Genomic DNA, 25,226 nt, shown 5'->3' on the forward strand with positions numbered 1-25,226 from the left:
TGCTAGTTGGCCACTATGTGTTGATCTGACAGGCCTCAGGCATTCCTTGGTGGCAGGGGGCTCTTTTCTTTGGATGTCATCACAGCCTCCTCCCCATCAATGAGCAGGGAGATGGCGCCATCTAACTGTCTAGTGGCAGCCAGCGCCACCACAGCTTTATGTGTAGGAAACTCCCATCTTCTCCAGTTGCTGAAGCCTTAAAAAAAAGATGTCAATAATGTTTTTGCTCAATATAATTATTGTATTTGATGACTCAAGCATGTTTGATCACAGCTTGCTTTTGGGTGGAATCAGCTAAGCATTATATGATAAATTACTCAATAAAATATAATACATATAGGCTACAACAAATATGCTCTTCTTTACTAGTAAATACCCTAGTAAACCTGACTGACTTCAGAGAGGACACTAGGACTTTGACACTTCCACTTTGGCCCCTGGTTCCTCCGGGACATCCTGTAAGGAGGCCAGTACCCCCGCCCTCAGCATCTGCTCCTCCAATAACTGGGCCTCTGACACTGCTTCAGACCCATTCATCAGCCATTGAGGAACAGGCACTGGCCAAGGCTGTGGGTTCATGGGTGAAAGGTTAGAGGGAGCCGCCTGAGGGAACGACCCAAATCTGTAATAAACAACAAAGTCTCGTGACAATACTCACTCATGCAACCAACTCTGCCATTCCAAGGCTAGGTAGTAGTAATTCAGACTTGAACAAGTTACTGTTGTTCTCACCTCTGTGCCTGGAGTAGTAATGAACATAGGCCTAAGCAGGGGGAAAGTTAAAAATCCCAATATCCTTTATTTTCTGCAACACTCCAATAAAGGATGGACAATCTTTAAACAAAGGTAAGGTATATAATCACAGAATGTAAAAGATAAGCTGTACATTTCGATGAAACATGGTGAAGCCCCAAAATTGCCCTCGCTGGAAGCCTGTGTTTCAGACATAAGGAAGTGGATGGCTGCAAATGTTCTACTTTTAAACTCAGACAAAACAGAGATGCTTGTTCTAGGTCCCAAGAAACAAAGAGATCTTCTGTTGAATCTGACAATTAATCTTGATGGTTGTACAGTCGTCTCAAATAAAACTGTGAAGGACCTCGGCGTTACTCTGGACCCTTTTCTCTCTTTTGACGAACATATCAAGACTGTTTCAAGGACAGCTTTTTTTCCATCTATATAACATTGCATAAATCAGAAACTTTCTGTCCTGAAATGATGCAGAAAAATGTATCCATGCTTTTGTCATTTCTAGGTTAGACTACTGCAATGCTCTACTTTCCGGCTACCCGGATAAAGCACTAAATAAACTTCAGTTAGTGCTTAACACGGCTGCTAGAATCTTGACTAGAACCAAAAAATGTGATCATATTACTCCAGTGCTAGCCTCTCTACACTGGCGTCCTGTTAAGGCAAGGGCTGACTTCAAGGTTTTACTGCTAACCTACAAAGCATTACATGGGCTTGCGCCTACCTATCTTTCCGATTTGGTCCTGCCATACATACCTACACGTACGCTACAGTCACAAGATGCAGGCCTCCTAACTGTCCCTAGAATTTCTAAGCAAACAGCTGGAGGCAGGAATTTCTCATATAGAGCTCCATTTTTATGGAATTGTCTGCCTACCCATGTGAGAGACGCAGACTCGGTCTCAACTTTTAAGTCTTTATTGAAGACTCATCTCTTCAGTAGGTCCTATGATTGAGTTTAGTCTGGCCCAGGAGTGTGAAGGTGAACAGAAAGGCACTGGAGCAACGAACTGCCCTTGCTGTCTCTGCCTGGCCGGTTCCCCTCTCTCCACTGGAATTCTCTGCCTCTAACCCTATTACAGGGGTCACTGGCTTACTGGTGCTCTTCCATGCCGTCCCTAGGAGGGGTGCGTCACTTGAGTGGGTTGAGTTACTGACGTGATCTTCCTGTCTGGGTTGGCGCCCCCCCTTGGGTTGTGCCGTGGCGGAGATCTTTGTGGGCTATACTCGGCCTTGTCTCAGGATGGTAAGTTGGTGGTTGAAGTTATCCCTCTAGTGGTGTGGGCCTGTGCTTTGGCAAAGTGGGTGGGGTTATATCCTGCCTGTTTGGCCCTGTCCGGGGGTATCATCGGACGGAGCCACAGTGTCTCCTGACCCCTCCTGTCTCAGCCTCCAGTATTTATGCTGCAGTAGTTTATGTGTCGGGGGGCTAGGGTCAGTCTGTTATATCTGGAGTATTTCTCCTGTCGTGTCCTGTGTGAATTTAAGTATGCTCTCTCAGGTATTCTGACATTGTGTACTCTCTGTTTAAGGCCAAATAGCATTCTAGTTTGCTCAGTTTTTTTTGTTAATTCTTTCCGATGTGTCAAGTAATTATCATTTTGTTTTCTCATGATTTGGTTGGGTCTAATTGTGTTGCTGTCCTGCGGCTCTGTGGGGTCTGTTTGTGTTTGTGAACAGAGCCCCAGGACCAACTTGCTTAGGGGAGGGACTGTTCTCCATGTTAATCTCTCTGGTGGTGATGGCTTTGTCATGGAAGTTTTGGGAATTGCTTTCTTTTAGGTGGTTATAAAATTTAACGGCTATTTTCTGGATTTGGATAATTAGCGGGTATCGGCCTAATTCTAATTATTTGTTGTTTTACGCTGTATACTGAGGATATTTTTGCAGAATTCTGCATGCAGAGTCTCAATTTGGTGTTTGTCCAACCTCACAACCATAAAGGGCAATGGGTTCTATAACTGATTCAAGTATTTTTAGCCAGATCCTAATTGGTATGTCGAATTTTATGTTCCTTTTGATGGCATAGAATGCCCTTCTTGCCTTGTCTCTCAGATCGTTCACAGCTTTGTGGAAGTTACCTGTGTCGCTAATGTTTAGATCAAAGTATGTATAGTTTTTTGTGTACTCTAGGGCAACGGTGTCTAGATGGAATTTGTATTTGTGGTCCTGGCGACTGGACCTTTTTTGGAACACCATTATTTTAGTCTTACTGAGATTTACTGTCAGGGCCCAGGCTGTTCTAGTGCCCTCGCCAATTTGTTGATATATATGTTGAAGAGGGTGGGGCTTAAGCTGCGTCCCTGTCTCACCCACGGACCTGTGGGAAGAAATGTGTGTGTGTTTTGCCTATTTTAATCGCACACTTGTTGTTTGTGTACATGGATTTTATAATGTTGTATGTTTTTCCCCCAACACCACTTTACCTCAATTTGTATAGCAGACCCTCATGTCAAATTGAGTTGAAGGCTTATTTGAAATCAACAATGCATGAGAAGACTTTGCCTTTGTTTTGGTTTGTTTGTTTGTCAATTAGGGTGTGCAGGGTGAATACGTGGTCTTTTGTACAATAATTTGGTAAAAAGCCAATTTGACATTTGCTCAGTACATTGCTTTCACTGAGAAAATGTACAAGTGTGCTTTTTAATGATAATGCAGAGGATTTTCCCAAAGTTGCTGTTGACGCATATCCCGCGGTAGTTATTGCGGTCAAATTTGTCTCCACTTTTGTGGATTGGGGTGATCAGTCCTTGGTTCCAAATATTGGGGAAGATACCAGAGCTAAGGGTGATGTTAAGGAGTTTTAGTATAGCCAATTGGAATTTGTTGTCTGTATATTATATCATTTCATTGAGGATACCATCAACACCACAGGCCTTTTTGGGTTGGAGGGTTTTTATTTTGTCACCTCTCTAGTGGGTTGTTCTCTGTCACACGCCATCCCCCTTACCCTCTCCTCCAGCAGTCTGGTCTTTTCCTCTAGTGCTCTGTTCTTCTGCTCTTGCTTTTTCTCCTGTTGAAGTTGTCTCACCACAGTCGAGAGTGCAGATATGTCTCTCTCCACCTCTAGCTCTCCGGGTCTGGTTAAGGGGGTGTTGTTGTGCTGGACTGTTGTCTGGGTCTGTGCTGACTGGAGTGTAATCACCTGCTGTTCCAGCTCCACCTGCCTTACCTCCAGCTGTATGAATGTATCCTTTACTTCAATGAGGGAGTAGTACTCTGTGCTGGGAGGTTTACTTTCCCCTTGGGGTTGCTAGTCTGTGGAGTTATATAATGAGGAGGTCTGGTCTGACCCGCTCGGGGTGGGAGTATCTTTCTCAAGGGAGAGCTTCTCCTGCTGAGCTAATTATTTGATTAGGTGAAAGTTCAGCTGAAACTGTTTGGGCTTGCACTGTACCAATACTGTTCCAGGGGATGGTCTGTGTGGAAGATGAGGTTGCTGATGTTTCCATTTTTCTAATAGTCAGCAAAAAGTGTGTCACGTCCTGACCAGTAAAAGAGGTTGTTTGTTATTGTAGTTTGGTCAGGGCGTGGCAGGGGGTGTTTGTTTAGAGTGTTTCGGGGTTTGTTGGGCTATGTTCTTATTTAAGAGGGGTGTTTGTTTAGAGTGTTTCGGGGTTTGTTGGGCTATGTTCTTGTTAGTCTATTTCTATGTAAGTTCTAGTATGTCTATTTCTATGTGGTGTTTATTGGGTTGACCTTCAATTGGAAGCAGCTGCTCCTCGTTGCTTCTAATTGAAGGTCCTATTTAAGAGGGGTGTTTTTTCTATGGGATTTGTGGGTAGTTGTTTTGTGCATAGCTGTAAGCCTTACAGGACTGTTTGGCGGTGTGTTTGTATACGTTTGTTTTTCCTTTCTGCCAATAAAAAAGATGAGTATACAGACTCCCGCTGCATTTTGGTCCAATCCCTACGACACCTGTGACAAAGTGTCTCTTGATTTTCCATAAGGAGCTTCATTTTGTGCTCTTTGTGTCTTCTCATTCTTTACATAAACAGGGTTCTGTATTTTAATTACCTCTGAACAGCGGGAGGCAGCTTCTAAGGCCTCTCCACTTGGTTGAAGTAGACTGTGCGACTCTCCTGCCGTTGTTGGGCTAAAAGGCTTTGACACCTCTCACTTGACACGTCAGTGCTAATTGAAGTTGTATCAAGCTTGGTAGCCTTAACTTAGTGTTCAGTCCTTATAAAGTAATGTAATGCATTTTTATTCTTGGCTTTTGGAAATAAAATATAGCTTCAGACTAAACATTACTCACTCAGTTTCAGGTTGGATGGTGTTTTCAGGTTTCTGTTTTCCAGAGCATTTTCCAGAGTATAGCTTTGGAATAATAATCTTTGGTAGTTGTAAGACTTCCATGTGATTCTGTAATTCTGTCCAAAATCAGGTTGTAGGTTTTGAGTTTTGATTTGGAGTGAAGGTCATGTTGTAGAGGATAGCATCCTATATATGTCCCTGACAAAAAAAATCCAAGTTTATCTAACTCTAAATCTATCTTTATTTAAAGAACATGCTGAAAATTGCAGGACCTCATCTGCTCATGACCTCTCCTCTCTGTCTCTCCTCTCTCGCTCTTTCTCTTTTCTCTTCTCTCAGGGGAACTGAGCCCTAGGACCATGCATCAGGACTACCTGGCCTGATGACTCGTTGTTGTCCTCAGCCTACCTGGTCGTACTGCTGCTCCAGTTTCAACTGTTCTGCCTGCGGCTATGGAACACTGACCTGTTCACCGGACATGCTACCTTGTTCCAGACCTGCTGTTTTTCGACATTCTCGCTCTCGACCGCACCATCTGTCTCTAACTCTGAATGATCGGCTATGAAAAGCCAACTGACATTTACTCCTGAGGTGCTGACCTGTTGTACCCTCTACAACCACTGTGATTATTATTTGACCCTATTGGTCATCTATGGATGTTTGAACATCTTGGCCATGTACTGTTATAATCTCCACCCTGCACAGTCAGAAGAGGACTGACCACCCCTCAGATCCTGGTTCCTCTCTAAGTTTCTTCCTAGGTTCCTGCCTTTCTAGGTAGCTTTTCTTAGCCACTGTGCTTCTGCATTGCTGTAAGCTGTTTGGGGCTTTAGGCTGGGTTTCTGTATAGCACTTTGTGACATTGACTGATGTAAAAAGGGCTTTATAAATCAATTTGATTGATTAAACAGAGCCAGTTGGGTGGGGGAAGAACCACAAACATGACTAGCATCATCACAACTAATGAAGAGTAGGATGGCATACAGTGGAGGCAGGAAGGCTATGAAGAGGAGCAGTGGCGTACTTCTGAGTGGAAGACCTTCCCAGGCAGTAGCCTGCCTAGCTCACAAACTAGAATCAGGGCACACCCCCTGAGAAGCTTAATTGAGCCACAGTCCCACACGGTGACATGCTATCATTGTCGCGACGTTTCGCCTATACCTAAATCCGCCACTGAGAGTGAAAGGGAAGCCACCGTGCCCCACCGTCGTGCCTGGCATGGATCCAAGCAACAGTAGGAGAACTGCATTGTAGAGAAGAGAGGGCAGCTCCTCATGACTGAAGGCGTAGAGTTAAAGATCTGTGTGTGAGAGAGGGAAAGTTACACATTATGTTTTCTATTTTTAATTTCACCTTTATTTAACCAGGTAGGCTAGTTGAGAACAAGTTCTCATTTACAACTGCGACATGGCCAAGATAAAGCAAAGCAGTGCGACACAACAACACAGAGTTACACATGGAATAACAGTCAATCACACAATAGAAGAAAAAAAAGTCTATATAAAGTGTGTGCAAATGGCGTGAGGAGGTAAGGCAATAAGTAGGCCTTAGTAGCGAAGTAATTACAGTTTAGCAAATTAACACTGAAGTGATAAATGTGAAGGTGAACGGAAAGGCACTGGAGCAACGAACCGCCCTTGCTGTCTCTGCCTGGCCGGTTCCCCTCTCTCCACTGGGATTCTCTGCCTCTAACCCTATTACAGGGGCTGAGTCACTGGCTTACTTTGTGGGCTATACTTGGCCTTGTCTCAGGATGGTAAGTTGGTGGTTGAAGTTATCCCTCTAGTGGTGTGGGCCTGTGCTTTGGCAAAGTGGGTGGGGTTATATCCTGCCTGTTTGGCCCTGTCCGGGGGTATCATTGGACGGGGCCACAGTGTCTCCTGACCCCTCCTGTCTCAGCCTCCAGTATTTATGCTGCAGTAGTTTATGTGTCGGGGGGCTAGGGTCAGTCTGTTAAATCTGGAGTATTTCTCCTGTCGTGTCCTGTGTGAATTTAAGTATGCTCTCTCTAATTCTCTCTTTCTTTCTTTCTCTCTCTCGGAGGACCTGAGCCCTAGGACCATGCCTCAGGACTAACTGGCCTGATGACTCCTTGTTGTCCCCAGTCCACCTGGCCGTGCTGCTGCTCCAGTTTCAACTGTTCTGCCTGCAAGCTATGGAACCCTGACCTATTCACTGTGATTACTATTAGTTGACCATGCTGGTCATTTATGAACATTTGAACATCTTGGCCATGTTCTGTTATAATCTCCACCCGGCACAGCCAGAAGAGGACTGGCCACCCCTCATAGCCTGGTTCCTCTCTAGGTTTCTTCCTAGGTTTTGGCCTTTCTAGGGAGTTTTTCCTAGCTACCGTGCTTCTACACCTGCATTGCTTGCTGTTTGGGGTTTTAGGCAGGGTTCCTGTACAGCACTTTGATATATCAGCTGATGTAAGAAGGGCTATATAAATACATTTGATTTGAATTTGATAAATAGCAGATGATGATGTGCAAGTAGAAATACCCCTATTCAGGGGTAATATCAAATTCTCCATTTCTGCTTTTAGACTACCTCGGCACCCCGGGGCCGGTTTAGGCCCGGGGCCGTCCACCTGGGCTTAAAACGAGCCTGGCTGGAATGTCACGTCAGCACCATTAAACTTAACAGAAACGTTGTTCCAAGGAAGAAAAATACGAGGTAAAATCATGCCTTCAGTGATATTCTGTTTGGAAAGTCGGTGCTCGAGAAAGATGCCGCGTTCAAAACAACTGGGAACTCGGAAAAATACGAGGTCAAATCACGACGTCAGTGGTCTTCAGGTCGGAAATTCGGAGCTCTAGAAAGAGGCCCGAGCTCCCGAGTTGGAATTCTGAGTTGGCTGACGGTTCAAATCGATTTGTCCAATTCGGAGCTCGTTTTTTTCCCCGAGTTCCCCGTTTTTTTCAACGCAGCACAAGTTCATCCATCCATTCGTTTACGCGCATGCGCCAACATCAGACGAAACGAAGATGGCGTCAGCACCTGGTGGGTTCCGTTCTCGGTCTATTTAATTGTGTCATTTTGCATGAATTCTTTAGATATTATTGACCATGTAAAGAAATGTACATATTTATCAATAGTTACATCAAATGTATGTGGTTTAATCTAATATGTACGTGTAATGCGAACGTTTAAATATGTACAGTAGCCGGTAGCTAGCTAACGCGTTGCGTTTGCCAACGTTGGCCTAGCTTACGAAACTCTTCGATTTAAATCATGGAGTTGAGTTTAATCGGCCAGCCGGAGAATGGTGAATGAACGAGTTTACTTCGTTAGTTGACGTTGGCTAATGTAGAATCTAGGGCAGTAGGCCCTATCTAGCCACGATGCCGGGGCGAGGCACACAAACTCTGACCACACACGTGCATCTGCCGAATTTGAATTCTAGGACCGACATGACTCTTATGATGCTCTAAAGGTCAGCCATTTTGGTCAGGAACTTAGTCAACCATTGTTTCTCAGACCTGTGATTGTGTAAAATCATATATTTTAAGAATGTAATGTTATCTGCACTGTATCTTTGTTAGATAACGTTAGTTAGCCAGTTTTAGATGAATTAATTCATAGATGTTTCAAATTAACTGCCAAAATTCTATTCAAACGATGCAGTCGCTCCACACTGTCTGAAATCAGTTGATGATAGGACCATAGAAATAAAGTGAATAAAACAGGATTGGAAACTCTAACCCAGGAAATTTGACTGGTCAATTCATGGGTACGCTCGCAATGGCGGCTGGTAGTTGTAATGCAATTTCCAAAATAATTTGGAATGTCTTATCGACTGGATTGCCTTGGTAACGTAGAATGTAAATTCAAATGATGCTAACAGATGTGGCTCATGCAATGGAATTTATTTTTTGTATTGTCAGATGGGAGTTGACTTAAAAAAATCGCAGCACCGATTGAAGGGTACACTTCCTGCTTTTACTTCCTGGCATGCGCCATTGATAACTACTAATGTTAGCGCTCTTAGAAAAATAATATTTACTTTTGCAACCAATAATTAAAATGAACTGATGTTTGCACAAGATGGAGGGAAAGTTGGTGCATAACTAACAAAATGAGTTAAAAAATATATGCTTAATCCAGTATAAATTAATGTTAGAATGTATAATACAAGAGACCAAATTCAGAAATTCTACAGTCATGTCTTAAGTGTGTGCTGTCTGGGAATCCATGCTGTCTGGGAATGCTATGAAGTTGTGGGCGGGGCTAGAAAGTTGGCTGTCAGAAGTATTATAATGTAGACTTTTAATCTGCCTGTCTGCATATTTCAAGACATGGCATATAGGGGTGTAGTGAGGTAGCCAATGGGCTGGATGATTCTTTTCTCATCACCCATCTTGGAAAAAAACATGTGTTAACAAAAACAAACTTGGAAGTCAATCAATCTGCCATCATTGACACAATGAAAAAATTGAGTTATTTATTATTGAAATATCATTGGCAACCAAGGAAAAACAAATTGGTACAATTTAAGGCCAAGTAGCAAACAATAATGCAGGCACTAAGAATGGTTGTGAGCATGTGGGTCTGGGCAGATGAGATGTAGTTATTGTTTGTATCTGGAGCACAGGAGGTTGGTGGCACCTTAATTGACTTGAGCATAATGGTGTCAAACACATGGTTTCCAGGTGTTTGATGTCATTCCATTTCTTCCGTTGTCCCCTCAGCAGCCTCCTGTGATCTGGAGTGTAAAGAAAATATTATATATATATATATATAATCTACTGATGCACCTATATGACATTTTTGACCGATATCCAATATTTTCCATGCCAAAAAAAACCCGTTAACTATTTAACTGTACTAGAATGCTTAAAAGGCTGCTAAAATTTTAAATATCAGTTAACAAACACACGGACACAGCGGTCTAATGCACTGCATCTCAGTGCAAGGGGCGTCACTACAGTCCCTGGTTCGAATCCAGGCTGTATCATATCCGGCCCGTGGTTGGGAGTCCCATAGGGCTGTGCACAATTGGCCCAGTGTCGTCCGGGCCGTCATTGTAAATAAGAATTTGTTCTTAACTGGCTTGCCTAGTTAAATAAAGGTTACACACACACACACACTGACCAAAAAGTTATTTTGTTGGCATTTACGTATGTCCCCATTACCAGTAAAACATAATCAAAACCTATTTCTTTCACTTACTTGCTGTTTCGTTGTTCAGTTTCATTCTCAACCAGGATTTCTATGGAACGCCGTTTCGGTCTTTGCGTGTCAAAAAAGATGCACGCCAAATAACACTATTTGACGTGTCGTCTAAAATAACCCTAATTTATAAGACAGGTCCAACCACCATTAATCAAATAAGAACTATCTATGTGAAGCTAGCTACAATAGGGGACTTTGGGTTTAGCCTTTAAAATAAAAGTATGGCACAAATCTACTATTTGTATTACATACTTTTATTTTGAAGGCATTCCTCAAATTCCACGATTGTGCCTAATCCTTATTGTGGCCAGCTTCACAACAAATAACCAGGTCCGGTCGAGCGTCACTAGCCAGATGAAGCTAGCTGGCTGCTTATAACGTTAGCTTTGGGCAACAGGGTTAAGTAGCTGGCTAGCCATTTATTTTCATGAATTGAAGTTCAATTGGCTACCTAGCTAATACTTACTCACAAGGATTCCTAAATAACTGCTAAGAATAATGAAAATGACTGCAGTTTCTACTTAGAGGTCGACCGATTATGATTTTTCAGCACCGATACCGATTATTGGGGGGCCAAAAAAGCCGATGCCGATTAATCAGCCGATTTGATTTATTATTTTTTATTTAATATATGTATTTTTTAATGTATTTGTAATAATGGCAATTACAACAATACTGAATGAACACTTATTTTAACTTAATATAATGCATCAATAAAATCAATTTAGCCTCAAATAAATAATGAAACATGTTCAATTTGGTTTAAATAATGCAAAAACAGTGCTACTGTATCTTTTTTGACACGCAAAGACCCAAATGGGTCGTGAAGCTAATAGCAGTGACGCTATTACTGTGTAACTCTGGTAGGGCAGCATCTGAAAAATAGCGCACTTGGTAGTGTGCACTGGTGCTCGACCAGTCGGCAAAAGCCAACATCCACGACAGAGAACGGTTGATTGTCTTTGGACAATGAATTCCATTATCTTGGCTTTAATGGATTTCGCCTTTGAGTTGTTTCGCTGAAATTTTCTTACTCTTTCAAATGACTGCTTGACTTGTTGACCGCTCGTTCCACACAGCAGACATTGTGGGCTAGGTTAGGAATGCTGTTGCACGTGTAGCACACAATTATACGTGGCGTCATTACGTCCTCTACCTACGTTATATAGGTATGCACGGTAGCTTTGATATTGGTTTTTAACGTCATCGTTAATCTAGATATCGGGCTGATTCCGATGTTGGCTTTTTTTTTTAGCTGATATTGGCCGATATATTGTGCATCCCAAATATAAACGCATGCATTGCATTTGGAAAGTATTCATACCCTTTGAACTTTTACACATTTTGTTACGTTACAGCGGTATTCTAAAATGGATATATAAAAAAATTCCCTCAACTACACACAACCTCATAATGGCAAAGCAAACACATTTTTTAAAAAAACCCGGTATATATTAATTTAAATACCTTACTTACGTAAGTATTCAGACCCTTTGCTATGAGCTCATGTGCATCCTGTTTCAATTGATCATCCTTGAGATGTTTCTACAACTTGATTGGAGTCCATCTGTGGTAAATTCAAATGATTGGACATTATTTGGAAAGGTCCCATAGTTGACCGTGCATATCAGAGCAAAAATCAAGCCATGAGGTCGAAGGAATTGTCCGTAGTGCTCCGAGACAGGAATGTGTTGAGGCACAGATCTGGGTAAGGGTACCAAAAAATGTCTGCAGCATTGAAGGTCCCCAAGAACACCGTGGTCTCCATCATTCTTAATTGAAATACATTCCAGGTGACTACCTCATGAAGCTGAATGAAAGAATACCAAGAGTGTGCAACGCTGTCATCAAGGCAAAGTGGGGCTATTTGAAGAATCTAAAATATATTTAGATTTCCATGTGTGTTCATTGTTTTGATGTCTTCACTATTATTCTGCAATGTAGAAAGTAATTTTTCATGAAGAAAAACCCTTGAATGTGTAGGTGTCCAAACTTTTGACGCTGGTCCCTTGAATTGCAAAGGGTTATGGAATATTGCAACCCTGTTGTCTTAACCTTGTAATCTTCATCCCAAACGTTAGCTAGCAGGCAGTTGTCTTTTTTCTGGCTTTAGCTTAAAATGCAATTTTTTCCCCACCAGCCTTATGATCTGCTTCAGACCGCTTGCCTTTTACCTAGGCAGCGTTAGCTACAATGCTTGAGCTGGTCCCGTGGTTGATTCAGAGTGGTATAACCTCTGCATTTTTGTGACACCTTTCTCTTAATTTTTTCCATCTTCAACCTAAACATGGGTCTAGGTCAAAAATACAGGTTAAGATGGCATTGTTACAAATCTGGAATCAGCGCCATTGCTAACCAGCATAGCTGGTCCCACTGTTGCAAGGAGTTATGGGATACTAGTATGCCGTTGTTTTAACCTTTCATCTGCTGCCGTTTTTCTCCCCATTCTGGGACTTTGAGGGTTCATGATATCGCTCCTCTAGTAATTTAATAAGATCTATGTTTGTGCTAGTGTATACCTTTCCGTACAGCCTTGCTAATCTAGCCACATTTTTGTTTCTTTGGCCAATTTAGCCAACTACCGTAACGTTAGTTATGCAAGCAAAGGCGTGATGGCCCCCACAACATAACAACGGCAAACAACTATCACTAGTCAGTCCTTGCTAGAGTTGAATAGCAGGAATGTTTTCTCTTTTCAAGGACTGTTGAACTTGAAAGATTTTCCCATTGTGTGGCCTGGCCTGGTTGGCACTGCCGACGGTCTACACAAGATTATTGCCCAGTGAACATGAGTAGTTTCTTCTCATGAGTCCAAAGTGGATTTTGATACTGTACTAGCCTGTAGGACTGTTGTTGACTAATCATTTCTTTTGTCATTTTCTTTTACAGATTACAGTTCCTACAACCAGGCCGGTGCCCAGCAGGGGTAAGTCTTTCTACATGCAGGTTGTGTGCTACTAAGAGAAGTGTTCTAATGAATCCAGAGGAATGGGTGTTTGTGTTATTTGGTACAATTAATTATGATCTACAGAAACAAGATGAATGATTGATCTTGTGTCCCTGCAGGTATGGCTCCTATGCTGCTCAGCCCTCACAGGGCTATGGACAATCTGCCCAGGTGAGTTTTATATTTAGACAAGGCCATTTATGAAATAACATAAACTGGAATGATGGTCAGAGATCCACAATACTGCCTTGATCTCATTCCATGTTTGCATACAGTTTAAACTGAAGCACAGGACAGCTTGCCATCTTTCCCAAGGTACTTGTCATTATATATCGGTCTATAAAATAATGTTTTGTATTTCAGCAGGGTTATAGCCAGCAAGGATATGGGTCCTACGCCCAACCTGCTGCAGCTGAGACCGGATACTCTCAGGCAGCACCCTCTGCTGGCGGCTATGCACAGCAGTATGGTTCCTCCTATGGGCAACCAGCACCAGGTCAGTTTCAAACTGATCAAAATGATTGGCCAAAAGTAATTTTGGTGGAAGGGAATGAGAATTGTCCATCATGCCTCTAACCATTGACCACATGTAATGTCAATCCTGTATTTATATTACTGCAAATGTGCTTTGAGGACCTTAAAGGACCATTTTCAACCCGAGTCACCATTTTTGAACTGTGAACCTTTTCTCCTCTTGCTTTCATGTTACAGCTGGGAATAAAACAGGTTCGACACAATTACTTTTCATGCATCTCTATCCATTTCATGCCACTTAGGCTCAGTCTATACAAAGTGTTCAATGGCTGGCTGGATAGATCCATGTAATATATTTAGCATCATGTCTAGTAGACTATAGTATTGTGAGTAGACTAGTTGAACCCTGGAGATGATAGATTTCTTTGACACTATTTACTCCTCCTGCATCATGACTGTAAAAGACATCTTACTAATACAAGACAATAGACCCTTCAGAATGGTATTCATCTACTGATGTCTAACACTAATTCTAACACACTTCTAATAACACAATGGTATTCTTCTGTGCCATTTAATATTCTTCATCAGTGCTGCTCTCTGTCAGGTTGTAGAAGTCCCAAGTGGTTATAGTGTGATCCAAATAGAACAGATTGCTTCATTCATTTGGGCAGTTCTGGACTAAAATCCTAACCAGGTTGTACCTGGAATGATCTATCTACACCTTCTTCAATTTAACCATTTCCTGTTTGACCACAGCTGGGTACCCTGCTGCCCAGCCCAGTGCCCATGGCTACTCCCAGCCTGCCGCGGGCTATGGAGCCAGTGGATATGAGAGTGCTCCTGCTGCTGCTCCCGCAGCCTCTCAGCCCTCCTATGGCTCCCAGCCAGGCTATGCAGCCCAGTCTGCCTATGCTGGCTACAGCCAGCAGGCTGCTTCCACTGCGCCTCAGAGGTAGGCTAACTAGTCTCACATTAGGACCAGGGTGTAATGGAAGTAGTGATGCAGTGAAATGTTACACTATATTTTGTTGATGTTTAGTTGATTTTAGTTTGTACACAGTGGAGGAGAAGTTGCAGCTGTCAACCCATAAGAAACATATAGTTGTGTAGCACTCTTTATGACCCATTCAATCCCTGCCCGTCCCTAACCACTTCAGTTATAATACCAGCAGCCAGCCAGCTGGCTATAGCCAGAGCAGCTACTCCCAACCCGGGGGATATTCCGCGCAGCAGAGTGGGTACCAGGCCCAGCAGGGAAGCTATGGGCAGCAGCAGAGTGGGTACCAGCAGCAGCAGCCCCCACCTCAGCAGCAACAGGCCCCTGCCGCGGCCTACCCCCCTCAGGCCTCAGGTTCCTATGGGCAGCCTGCAGGCAGCCAGTATGGACAACAAAGTGGGCCTCAAAGTGGTTACAACCAGTCAAGCCATTACAGTAAGAGTAGCGGTCTCCTCTGTTATTTTAACACACACACAAGCATTGCAATAGGCCTACCTGCTAGTTATTGTCTTAGTCATGTTGATGTTCATTTATTTTCACACAAGGGCATTTCCGCTAATCCTCATGTCATTCTGTAGATAACTATGGACAGGAGGGCAGAGGCAGCTCTGGCTACTCTGGCTCTGACCCTGCTAGGTTCCCAGGGGCAGGGGAGAGCCGTGGGCCACCCAGGGATGGCTATGACAGGGGCGGCATGATGCACGGTGGCAGGGGACGTGGGGGCATGGGCCGTGGAGGCATGGGGTAAGTCACTCTCCTTATTGCTCAACATAACGTCCATCCATTCTTGCAGGTGCTGCGGTCAGGCTGAGCAGGGCTGAGTTTGAAGTTCCCCTTAAACATTAATTGGGTCAAGTTGTAACCCTACAAAGATAAAATAGACATCTCTTTTATAAGTGGTGAAAGTCACTGTTTACTTTGTGTAGGATCAAATATCTAATGCCTACAAAAAGTATCATGAAGGGACTCTCCTTTAGTGGGTACTAACTCTTAGCCCTGCCATACTGTGGCCAAAGGTAAGAAGGAATATGATTTCATGAATCAAAGAGCTGGGACTGACATTTGTGAACAGAATGCTGGAGTTGTAAACTATTCAATCAGATATCCCTTTTTGCTGTACCACAGCTTTGCAGGTTTATATAATCTATAGCAGTGATTATGGTCCATCTATTTACAAGGCTTCAGGGTTACTGCTGCGGGTTTCAATGATTTGGTGGGCACACCGCACCTTTTTAAATGATTGCTGTGAGGTTAAATACATTTTAAGATGGTATAAAAACGTACCTATTTAATCTGATTTTCTTTTTAAAAAGCTGACCCAGAAGGTATTTGGGAGTATGCACTATGGAAGTTTAGTTGCTAACTGATTTACCTCAAATTTTGGCTTGTGTTGACATATAACAATATTTCATATTAATCGATTACTTACATCTCGAAACTACAAAATCCTTAGCTTTAAGCTAACAAACTTTTGCAATACAAGACAAGCTTTTTCTCATTTGTGTTTGGAGGTGGTGTGCCCCTTTCTGTCCAATTAGCTCATTTTTGGACAACATTTCGGGGGCCTTTTTTTGGCTCACAACCCCCAGGGGCAGATCTTCTAAAATAACTTAAGTTTGTTTAATAAGCAAGACACATTGATTGCCTATACCAAGGAGTTTAATTGCGTACTAAGTTGAGGTTAATGCACATTTGGGGTTTGGAGTTTTTCCCTGGAAAACCGCTAGTACATTTCTATGGGATACATCCATGCAGAACCAAAGTTATCCCCCTTGTGGGTTATTGGTACTAAACTGGCAACCTGGAGCCTTACATGTTTTGTTCAAGCTTTCTGGGCATTATGATGGCACCTATGTTTTCATTGTAGAGTTTGAGGTGAGGTTGATTCCATTGAGTATCAGACAGCTGAAGGTAATATCCCTGTAACAAGAAAAAATGTTTAAATTGGCGTATGTTCACTAGGTCACACCAGACTCGTATGTTCAGTTATGTTTTGCTCTAGGCCTATATTATATAAAAAATATTATTCAGTACATGGCTATGTGCTTTCCCTAAAGAGAGGATCAAAGTGAATAATTCAACCTTTGTCTACAGCACAATCTTTTATTAATTACATGACATTTGTCACATTTCTTAACCTCAATTGATGATTTTGTCATGTTTTCAAGTTGAAAGTAGGCTTTTTTCTCTGTTAACATTGCTTAAAGTAGTCAAGAAATGTGGCGTGGGCCTCCTGAGTGGTGCAGTGGTCTAAGGCACTGCATCGCAGTGCTAGCTGTGCCACTAGAGATTCTGGGTTTGAGTCCAGGCTCTGTCGCAGCCGGCCGCGACTGGGAGACCCATGGGGCGGCGCACAATTGGCCCAGCGTCGTCCGGGTTAGGGGAGGGTTTGGCCGGCAGGGATGTCCTTGTCCCATCGCTCACTAGCGACTCCTGTGACGGGCCAGGCGCAGTGCACGCTGACACTGGTCGCCAGGTGTACGGTGTTTCCTCCGACACATTGGTGCGGCTGGCTTCCAGGTTAAGTGGGCATTGTGTCAAGAAGCAGTGCGGCTTGGCAGGGTCGTGTTTCGGAGGACGCACGGCTCTCGACTTTAGCCTCTCCTGAGTCCGTGCGGGAGTTGCAGCGATGAGACAAGACTAACTACCAATTGGATACCACGAAAAAGGGGTAAAGAATAAAAAAAATAAAAATAATTTGGCATTCATATGTAACTCCTGTTTTTACTTTTTCATACAGTATAGCTTTTAGGGCCAAATGTTTTGGGTCCGGTTTCCCAGGGTAAGCCTAGTCCTAGACTAAAAACAATACACAGAATGCTTTTTAGTCTTTGGACTACGCTTCATCTGTGTCTGGGGAAACCAGCCCCTTATGTGTTTTTAGTTTTTAAAATGTGGTTTGGATTACAAATGTTTTGTTTAATCAAATGAACACCTTTTTAACATGCTTTGTCACATTTACGCTACAGGTAACAGTGAGAGCCATGTAAACCCATCTATATTCTATAAAGTACCTGTACTCAATACAGAGCCGGCAGCTTAAACAACCGAAGGGGTTAAACCACAGAGATTTGGGTTCTGCCTTAAATCCAAGAGATGAGGATGGTGCTGTCTAAAGCATGCTGGGAAACTCTTTAAAATGATGATTTTACTATACAAATTGAATTATTACTTTTACCTTGGTGAAACTTTGTAACATGGTCAAGTTTAAATTCTGTATTTATTAGAATTGTTTAACTTCAATTCATGTTTTTGTAAAATAATGTACATGGATGGTGTGTTTTTGGTTTTTATTTCAAAGGTGACTGTAATCACCTGTTTTTTGTTTAATATTTCAGACGCATTGCATTTGACGTCAATCATTTGTTTTAACTCCTATAGCCATTTGCTTCAACTGTAAATTGGACATAATGCACTAGCTTTCCACATATTTAACTGTATCTGTAAGTTATCTCTTGTCAGTATAGTATCTCCAGGCTAGTCATTATTAAACTGCATATGGAATGCATCTAAAAAGGTTTCCTTTGTAACAAATTCCTGGGATTCTGTCCCATATTTCCCCATAGGTAGAGATTTAACACCCCTCAGCTAGCTCCAAACTAGCCTGTATCTGCTATCAAATGCTGTCGTTAAGAAGCCTTCTAGTAAAGGAATGATGCCATAATTTCTGTTAATTCCTTCATTCCCATTAACTGGATTGCATAGACTGTGTAGGCATGTTGGGGGTTGTTAAAATAACTAGTCAGAACTGTTTCCTTCAATCTCCCCAAACGAGCCTTGGGGCTCCATGCATGGAAGTGGCTGTTAAAAGGGAAATCGCCTTCATATCTCCATTTATTCCCCCATAGCGTCGCTGGAGACAGAGGTGGCTTCAATAAGCCCGGTGGTAAGTTAACGAGTATTACACTGGCTTGTCCACTCCAGACCTTTACCTACTAGAGCATGTACGCGCTGAGCATTTACCTAAGCCCTTACATTGGTGTGTGCAGTGTTTTTTTTGGGGGGGGGGGTAGCCAAATATATAGGTGGCTATTAGAATGGATGGAAATAGAAGGGGATCCAGTTTAAATGTCTGAGACATCTGTTTGGAAAGGGGTACTTTTTACTCTGGTTTATATCACTCACTGCCTAAGGTAACCTTGAAGAGCAAGGTGCTCTTATTGCACAATGACATATTAATAACAAATGACCGCTGCCAAGAAAAGTCAGTTTTGAAAAATTGTTTTGCATTTACAATTTCATGGAGCCAAACCCCTGGTATTTTTGGGGATGATTATTATGTGGTTTCTTAGGACATTTTCTTATGGCACACATTTTTATACAAACGGGTCTGAGGTTTTTATTTACATCATGATCAATATATTTTCAAAAACGTCTGATGCCTGTGTTCTGGAGGACTGTCTGTTATCACTTCAAATACTCTTCAGCAGTTTAGCACAGGACTTGAGTGGCACAAACTGACTTTGTTTTTTGTTTTTTCCCCCTCGCCTGATGGCAAACAGGACCCATGAACAACGGGGCAGTGCGTAACATGGGTAAGCAGATACTAAATGACCGACACTTAAATCATAGATCAGAAGCATTGAAGGATCAATTGTTAACCTTTGAACGTTTATCTTACTGGTTTGTATCTGCCTGAAAGGCTTTGTTGCATTGATCTTGGTCCAACTTCTTGGCTTAATGGCTTATGCTATGAATCTGAGATGAGTAAGGACAGTGTAGTGGAAGTGTAGCTGTAGTATTTCCTGGCAATTCTTTTAATGGTAGTTCTCTCTGTTCAGGGCGCCCTGAGGAGCAGGATGACTCTGAGAACAGCACCATCTACATCACAGGACTCACAGAGAACGCCACTCTGGAGGAGATGGCTATCTTCTTCAAAGACCCTGGAGCCATCAGGGTGAGGACAGTCTCTCAATCTAAGGACCTCAACTTAGACACACATTAAGTTGTATTTGTCTCTTCCAAAACATGTTTATGTATACTGAAAAATATATATAAGTGCAACATGCAACACTTTAAAAGATTTTACTCAGTTACAGTTCATATAAGGAAATATGTCAATTAAAATAAATTCATTAGGCCCTAGTCTATGGATTTCACATGACTGGGAATACAGATATGCATCCAACGTACTGTAGACATTGGAGGTTGCTTATGGTAGAGAAATGAACATTAAATTCTCTGGCAACAGCTGTTAGACATTCCTGCAGTCAGCATGCCAATTGCACGCTCCCTCTGTGGCATTGTGTTGTGAAAAACTGCAGAGTTTAGTGGACTTTTATTGTCCACAGCGCAAGGTGTACCTGTGTAATCATCATGCTGTTTAATCAGCTTCTTGATATGCCACACCTGTCAGGTGGATGGATTATCTTGGCAAAGGGGAAATGATCACTAACAGGGATGTAAACAAATTTGTGCACAAAAGTTTCTGGGTTCTTTTATTCCAGCTCCTGAAATATATATATATATATATATATATATATATATATATATATATATATATATATATATATATAGACAGTGTTTTTGTTGTCTTGTTCTCATTTAATTAGAGGACTGAACAGTTAATGAATGCTCTAAAAAATGCTCTCAAATAGAATGGCAACAGCAGATAACTGTTAATGGTTGGGTAGGTTGACTTTTGAGTGAGGAATTCCTCTTTTATTGTTTAGATGAACCGGAGGTTGGGCAAGCCTGCCATCAACATCTACACAGACAATGATTCAGGGAAGCCCAAGGGAGATGCCACACTGTCCTACGAGGAGCCCTCCTTTGCCAAAGCTGCTGTAGAGTTATTTGATGGTAAGTCATACTGGCCCTTTTTAACCTGCATCAGCCTACTCTGATTCTACCCTTGAACCATCCAGATGAATGCATATCAGGGCTTGTGTTGATGTGCACTGAAATGTACTTTAGAATACTAGTAATGACCATTAACTCTTGCCTTTTTCTCTCTCCATTTCTCTTTATTCCTGTTACGTTCTGTTTATGACCTCAACAGGGAAAGAGTACCAGGGCAGGAGGCTGAAGGTGTCCATGGCTCGCCGTAAGCCCATGATGGGTGGAATGAGAGGGGGCATGTCCATGAGGGGTGACATGATGGGCCGTGGAGGACCTGGAGGTATATTTAAGTCAACTGTTTCTTTGAGAATGGCACTTGTTCAAAACTGAAAATACACTGAACAGAAATGTAAATGCAACATGCAACAATTTCAAAGATGTTACTGAGGTACAGTTCATATAAAGGAAATTGGTCAATTTAAATAAATTCATTAGGCCCTAATCTATGGATTTCACATGACTGGGAATACAGATATGCAGTAGTTGGTCACAGATGTCTTTTTTATAAAGGTAGGGGTATGGGTCAGAAAACCAGTCAGCATCTGGTGTGACCACCATTTGCCTCATGCAGCGCAAAACACATCTCTTTTGCATTGAGTTGATCAGGCTGTTGATTGTGGAATGTCCCACTCCTCTTCAATGGCTGTGTGAAGTTGCTGGATATTGGTGGGAACTGGAACACGCTGTCGTATGCGTCGATCCAGAGCGTCCCAAACATGCTCAATGGGTGACATGTCTGGTGAGTATGCAGGCCATGGAAGAACTGGTACATTTTCAACTTCCAGGAATTGTGTACAGATCCTTACGACATGGGGTTGTGCATTATCATGCTGGAACATAAGGTGATGGTGGAGAATGAATGTCACGACAATGGGCCTCAGTACACATCATGGTATGTCTGTGCAGTCAAATTGCCATCGATAAAATGCATTTTTGTTCATTGTCCGTAGCTTATGCCTGCCTAGACCGTAACCCCACCGCCACCATGGGGCACTCTGTTCACAATGTTGACATCAGCAAACCGCTAGCCCACACAACGCCATACACGCTGTCTGCCATCTGTACAGTTGAAACCATGATTCATCTTTGAAGAGCACACTTCTCCAGCGTGCCGGTGAGCATTTGCCCACTGAAGTCGGTTAAGATGCCGAACTGCAGTCAGGTCAAGACCCTGGTGAGGACGATGAGCACACAGATGAGCATCCCTGAGACGGTTTCTGACAGTTTGTGCAGAAATTCTTCGGTTGTGCTAACCCAAAGGATCATCAGCTGTCCGGGTGGCTGGTCTCCGATGATCCCGCCGATGAAGAAGCCAGATGTGGAAGTCCTTGGCTGGCATGGTTACACGGTGTCTGCGGTTGTGATGCCGGTTGGATGTACTGCCAAATTCTCCAATGACGTTGGTGGCATATGGTAGAGAAATGAACATTCAATTAATTATCTGGTAACAGCTCTGGTGAATATTCCTGCAGTCAGCATGCCAAATTGCTCGCTCCCTCAACTTGAGACATTTGTGGCATTTTGTTGTGTGACACAACTGCACATTTTAGTGGCCTTTTATTTTCCCCAGTGCAAGGTGCACCTGTGTAATGATCATGTTGTTTAATCAGCCTATTGGTAGGACACACCTTTCAGTCAGATGGATTGTCTTGGCAAAGGAGAAATGCTCACTAACATGGATGCAAACAAATTTTCGCGAAACTTTTTGTGCGTATGGAACTTTTCTAGGATATTTTATTTCAGCTCATGAAACATGGGACCAACACTTTACATGTTGCGTTTTTATATTTTTGTTCAGTATATATAGCTGCCCCACATTTGCCATGGCAATATAATGAACTATTGAAACAACCCCTGGTGTGTGTTATCAGGCATGATGGGCCGTGGAGGAGAGCGTGGAGGTTTTGTCCCACGAGGAGGACCACATGGTATGGGCAGAGGTGGGCCAGGTGGCCCAGGTGGCAACATGCAGCAGAGAGCTGGAGACTGGGAGTGCCCCAACCAGTAAGGACCTCTCAAGAAAGAGTTTTCCTTTTCCCATTTAAAAAAACAAAATGAACTTTACAGTACCGTTAGTGGTTTTTGTGTATATCACTGAATGGTTGTCCTTCTCAGGGGCTGTGGCAACCAGAACTTTTCCTGGAGGATGGAGTGTAACCAGTGCAAAGCTCCCAAACCAGAGGGCTTTGGGCCCCCTTCAGGTACAGCGGTCACTGGCACAGCAGCACTATTGTTAGGGCCTGGTTCAACTGTAGACAGGAACCATTATAACAATTTGTGTTATTTGAGCAACAAGGGCTGAATTACCTTCCCTGTTTCACATATCTTACTGTTTGCAATGTAACACAGCCAAATAAAACAAACAGGTTTAACACCTAAACTTCAGGGTCCATGCTTAACGGTTGTACTAAATTGAACAAAAATAAACGCAACATGTAAAGTGTTGTTCCCATGTTTCATGAGCTAAAATAAAAAATCCCAGAAATGTTCCTTCCATATGCACAAAATGCTTATTTCTCTCAAATGTTTTTATACCTGTTAGTTTGCATTTCTCCTTTGCCAAGATAATCCATCCATCTGACAGGTGTGACATGTCAAGAAGCTGATTAAACAGCATGATCAGGACACAGGTTCACCTTGTGCTGTGGACAATAAAAGGCCACTTTAAAATGTGCTGTTTTGTCACACAACACAATGCCAAAGATGTCTCAAGTTTTGAGGAAGCTTGCAATTGGCATGTTGACTGCAGGAATGTCCACCAGAGCTGTTGCTTGAGAATTTAATGTTCATTTCACTACCATACGCTGCCTCCAACGTTGTTTTAGAGACTTTGGCAGTACGTCTAACTGGCCTCAAAACCGCAGACCACCTGTAACCAGCCCAGGACTTCCACCTCCGGCTTTTTCACCTGTGGGATCAACTGGGTTCCCCAGTGGGTGGGCACCCCTGCCCAGTCATGTGAAGTCCATAGATTAGGGCCCATTGAATTTATTTCAATTTACGGATTTCCTTATGAAATGTAACTCAGTAAAATCTTAAATTGTTGCATGTTTATTTTTGTTCAGTATAGATTAGTGTCAACTCTGGGGAAACATGAAACTATCCATGTTTAGCAGTCTGTTTACTATAATTGAAAGCTTTGGTGTTGGAGGGGCTTGCTCTGTGTGCACTGGGAATACAACTTTTTACTATGTTTAATAATCTTGTGTTCCCCTTCCTGTTAACGTGTGCATGTCTATGATAGTCTGGTGGCAAGCTTAACTGGGTCTTGTGTGATTTTGTTCAGGTGGTGAGCGAGGCAGGGGTGGCATGGGGATGCGTGGGGGCAGAGGGATGGACCGTGGCGGGCCAGGGGGGCCTGGAGGCTTCCGTGGAGGATGGGGAGGTGACCGTGGCGGTGGATTCAGGGGACGTGGTGGAATGGACCGAGGGGGATTCCGAGGGTCTAGCAGGGGAGGACCGCCTATGGACCGAGGAAGAGGAATGGGGAGAGGAGGAATGGGGGGGCCCCCAGGCAAGATGGATATGAGGTAAAGGAACATGTTGGACTGCTTTCATCATGCTCGTGTATTGCTTACTATGTTTGTTGGACACTAAATTACTGCTTTTTCTTTCTCATAGGGACCATCGCCAGGAACGCAGAGACCGACCCTACTGAAGGCAGCAATTTGAATTTTCCATTTAGTGCAGGATTTGATTTTTAAAATGAAATTAATTTATGATTCCGTTTTTATTAATGGTTATAGAACTGCTTTTGAAATACTCTGCAGTTTCATTCAACTCGTAGTTAAAACGTTTAGTTTTTTTATAGTTTTGTTTACCCTTGGTTCAGTTATTTTGACTTGTGCAACTTTATTTTTTGCATTTCTTAGATGTACAGACTGATTTTGACAGTTTATTGTAAAACATGACACTTCTTTTTTAATTGTAATTGCTTCTCCTTCCCATAGCTGTGTAATGATAAACAATTTTGGAAATAAAATGTCCACCCTGATTTGATGCTAAAAGAAATTCAGATCCATTGCTGTTATGAGGCATCATGAATGGTTGACTTTTTGCAATTGTCTTCATCTTGGTTCTCAAATGGTGGGAAAAGTAGGAATTGTACAGCATTTCACAGCTCTACACCTACAGCAGTATTCTCTTTCAGAATTGTCAACAAGGAGGCGCTGTAATATGCCGCTTTGAAAGAATTCTGGCATGATATCTGTTTGACCAACAACTGTTGAAGATACAGCAGCTGTCATAGAGGATTTATCTAAGCCACAAAGAATAATATATATATATATATAACTGGTTTGTGACATTTATCTTCATGTTACATTGCAATCATATAGTCAATGAACACACTTTCCATACTGCTTTGTGGAACGAGTTTGACAACTAAACTGCACATTTACCAGGAAGAATGAAGATCAACTGCTTTCAGGCTTTGCTTTACAGAATTGCCTTGATGTCTTTTGAGAAACCTCCCAATCCAATCAAGAAACAATGGATGTTATTAACCACAGATGTCGGCCACCCCTGTCTGACTGATACCACATTTGCATCTGTTCAGCATATGTCCACAGTGATCTGAGCCCTTTGATAATCACCCTTCTCTTCCCAATGAAAATGAATTGATTGGCTTTGTTTAAATATACCAGTTGGGTCAGTTATTTATAATCCAGTTTTATGTTTGTCTGCCTGTAATCACTGACAGCACAGCCAGGGTGCATTTATTGTGCTGTGGTAAAGTTGTCATCCAGAGAAAAGTAAATGCTCCAGCCTAAACTTCGA

General features: G+C 42.6%; 1 protein-coding gene and 1 pseudogene across 6 annotated transcripts; one reads left to right on the top strand and one right to left on the bottom strand.

Annotated features, from left to right (window-relative positions):
• Positions 1-35: 35 nt before the first annotated feature.
• Positions 36-6,299, bottom strand: LOC115164054 (rhomboid domain-containing protein 3-like; annotated as a pseudogene).
• Positions 6,300-7,965: 1,666 nt separating this feature from the next.
• Positions 7,966-24,458, top strand: LOC115164443 (RNA-binding protein EWS). Of its 6 annotated transcripts, none has more exons than XM_029716912.1 (17): positions 7,966-8,013; positions 13,075-13,111; positions 13,252-13,303; positions 13,496-13,628; positions 13,844-13,858; positions 14,366-14,561; positions 14,767-15,041; positions 15,185-15,350; positions 18,455-18,492; positions 19,109-19,141; positions 19,388-19,503; positions 20,279-20,408; positions 20,608-20,727; positions 22,319-22,451; positions 22,563-22,648; positions 23,734-23,977; positions 24,069-24,458. In XM_029716912.1, the coding sequence occupies exons 1-17, from the start codon at positions 7,998-8,000 to the stop codon at positions 24,103-24,105; spliced, it is 1,827 nt and encodes a 608-aa protein (XP_029572772.1). In that variant the 5' UTR covers positions 7,966-7,997; the 3' UTR covers positions 24,106-24,458. The 6 variants fall into 6 exon arrangements, with proteins under 6 accessions (XP_029572772.1, XP_029572774.1, XP_029572776.1 ...); XM_029716914.1 differs by having other exon boundaries at positions 14,779-15,041; XM_029716916.1 differs by having other exon boundaries at positions 14,782-15,041.
• Positions 24,459-25,226: the final 768 nt, after the last annotated feature.

This window comes from Salmo trutta, chromosome 27 (assembly GCF_901001165.1).
Source record: "Salmo trutta chromosome 27, fSalTru1.1, whole genome shotgun sequence".
In the NCBI taxonomy this organism is placed as follows: domain Eukaryota; kingdom Metazoa; phylum Chordata; class Actinopteri; order Salmoniformes; family Salmonidae; genus Salmo; species Salmo trutta.

Excerpts from the sequence above, each read along its gene's own strand:
- LOC115164443 (XM_029716912.1), top strand. Across the intron at positions 20,409-20,607 it reads TGCTGTAGAGTTATTTGATG|GGAAAGAGTACCAGGGCAGG; the intron begins GTAAGTCATACT and ends TGACCTCAACAG. Across the intron at positions 22,649-23,733 it reads GGGCTTTGGGCCCCCTTCAG|GTGGTGAGCGAGGCAGGGGT; the intron begins GTACAGCGGTCA and ends GATTTTGTTCAG.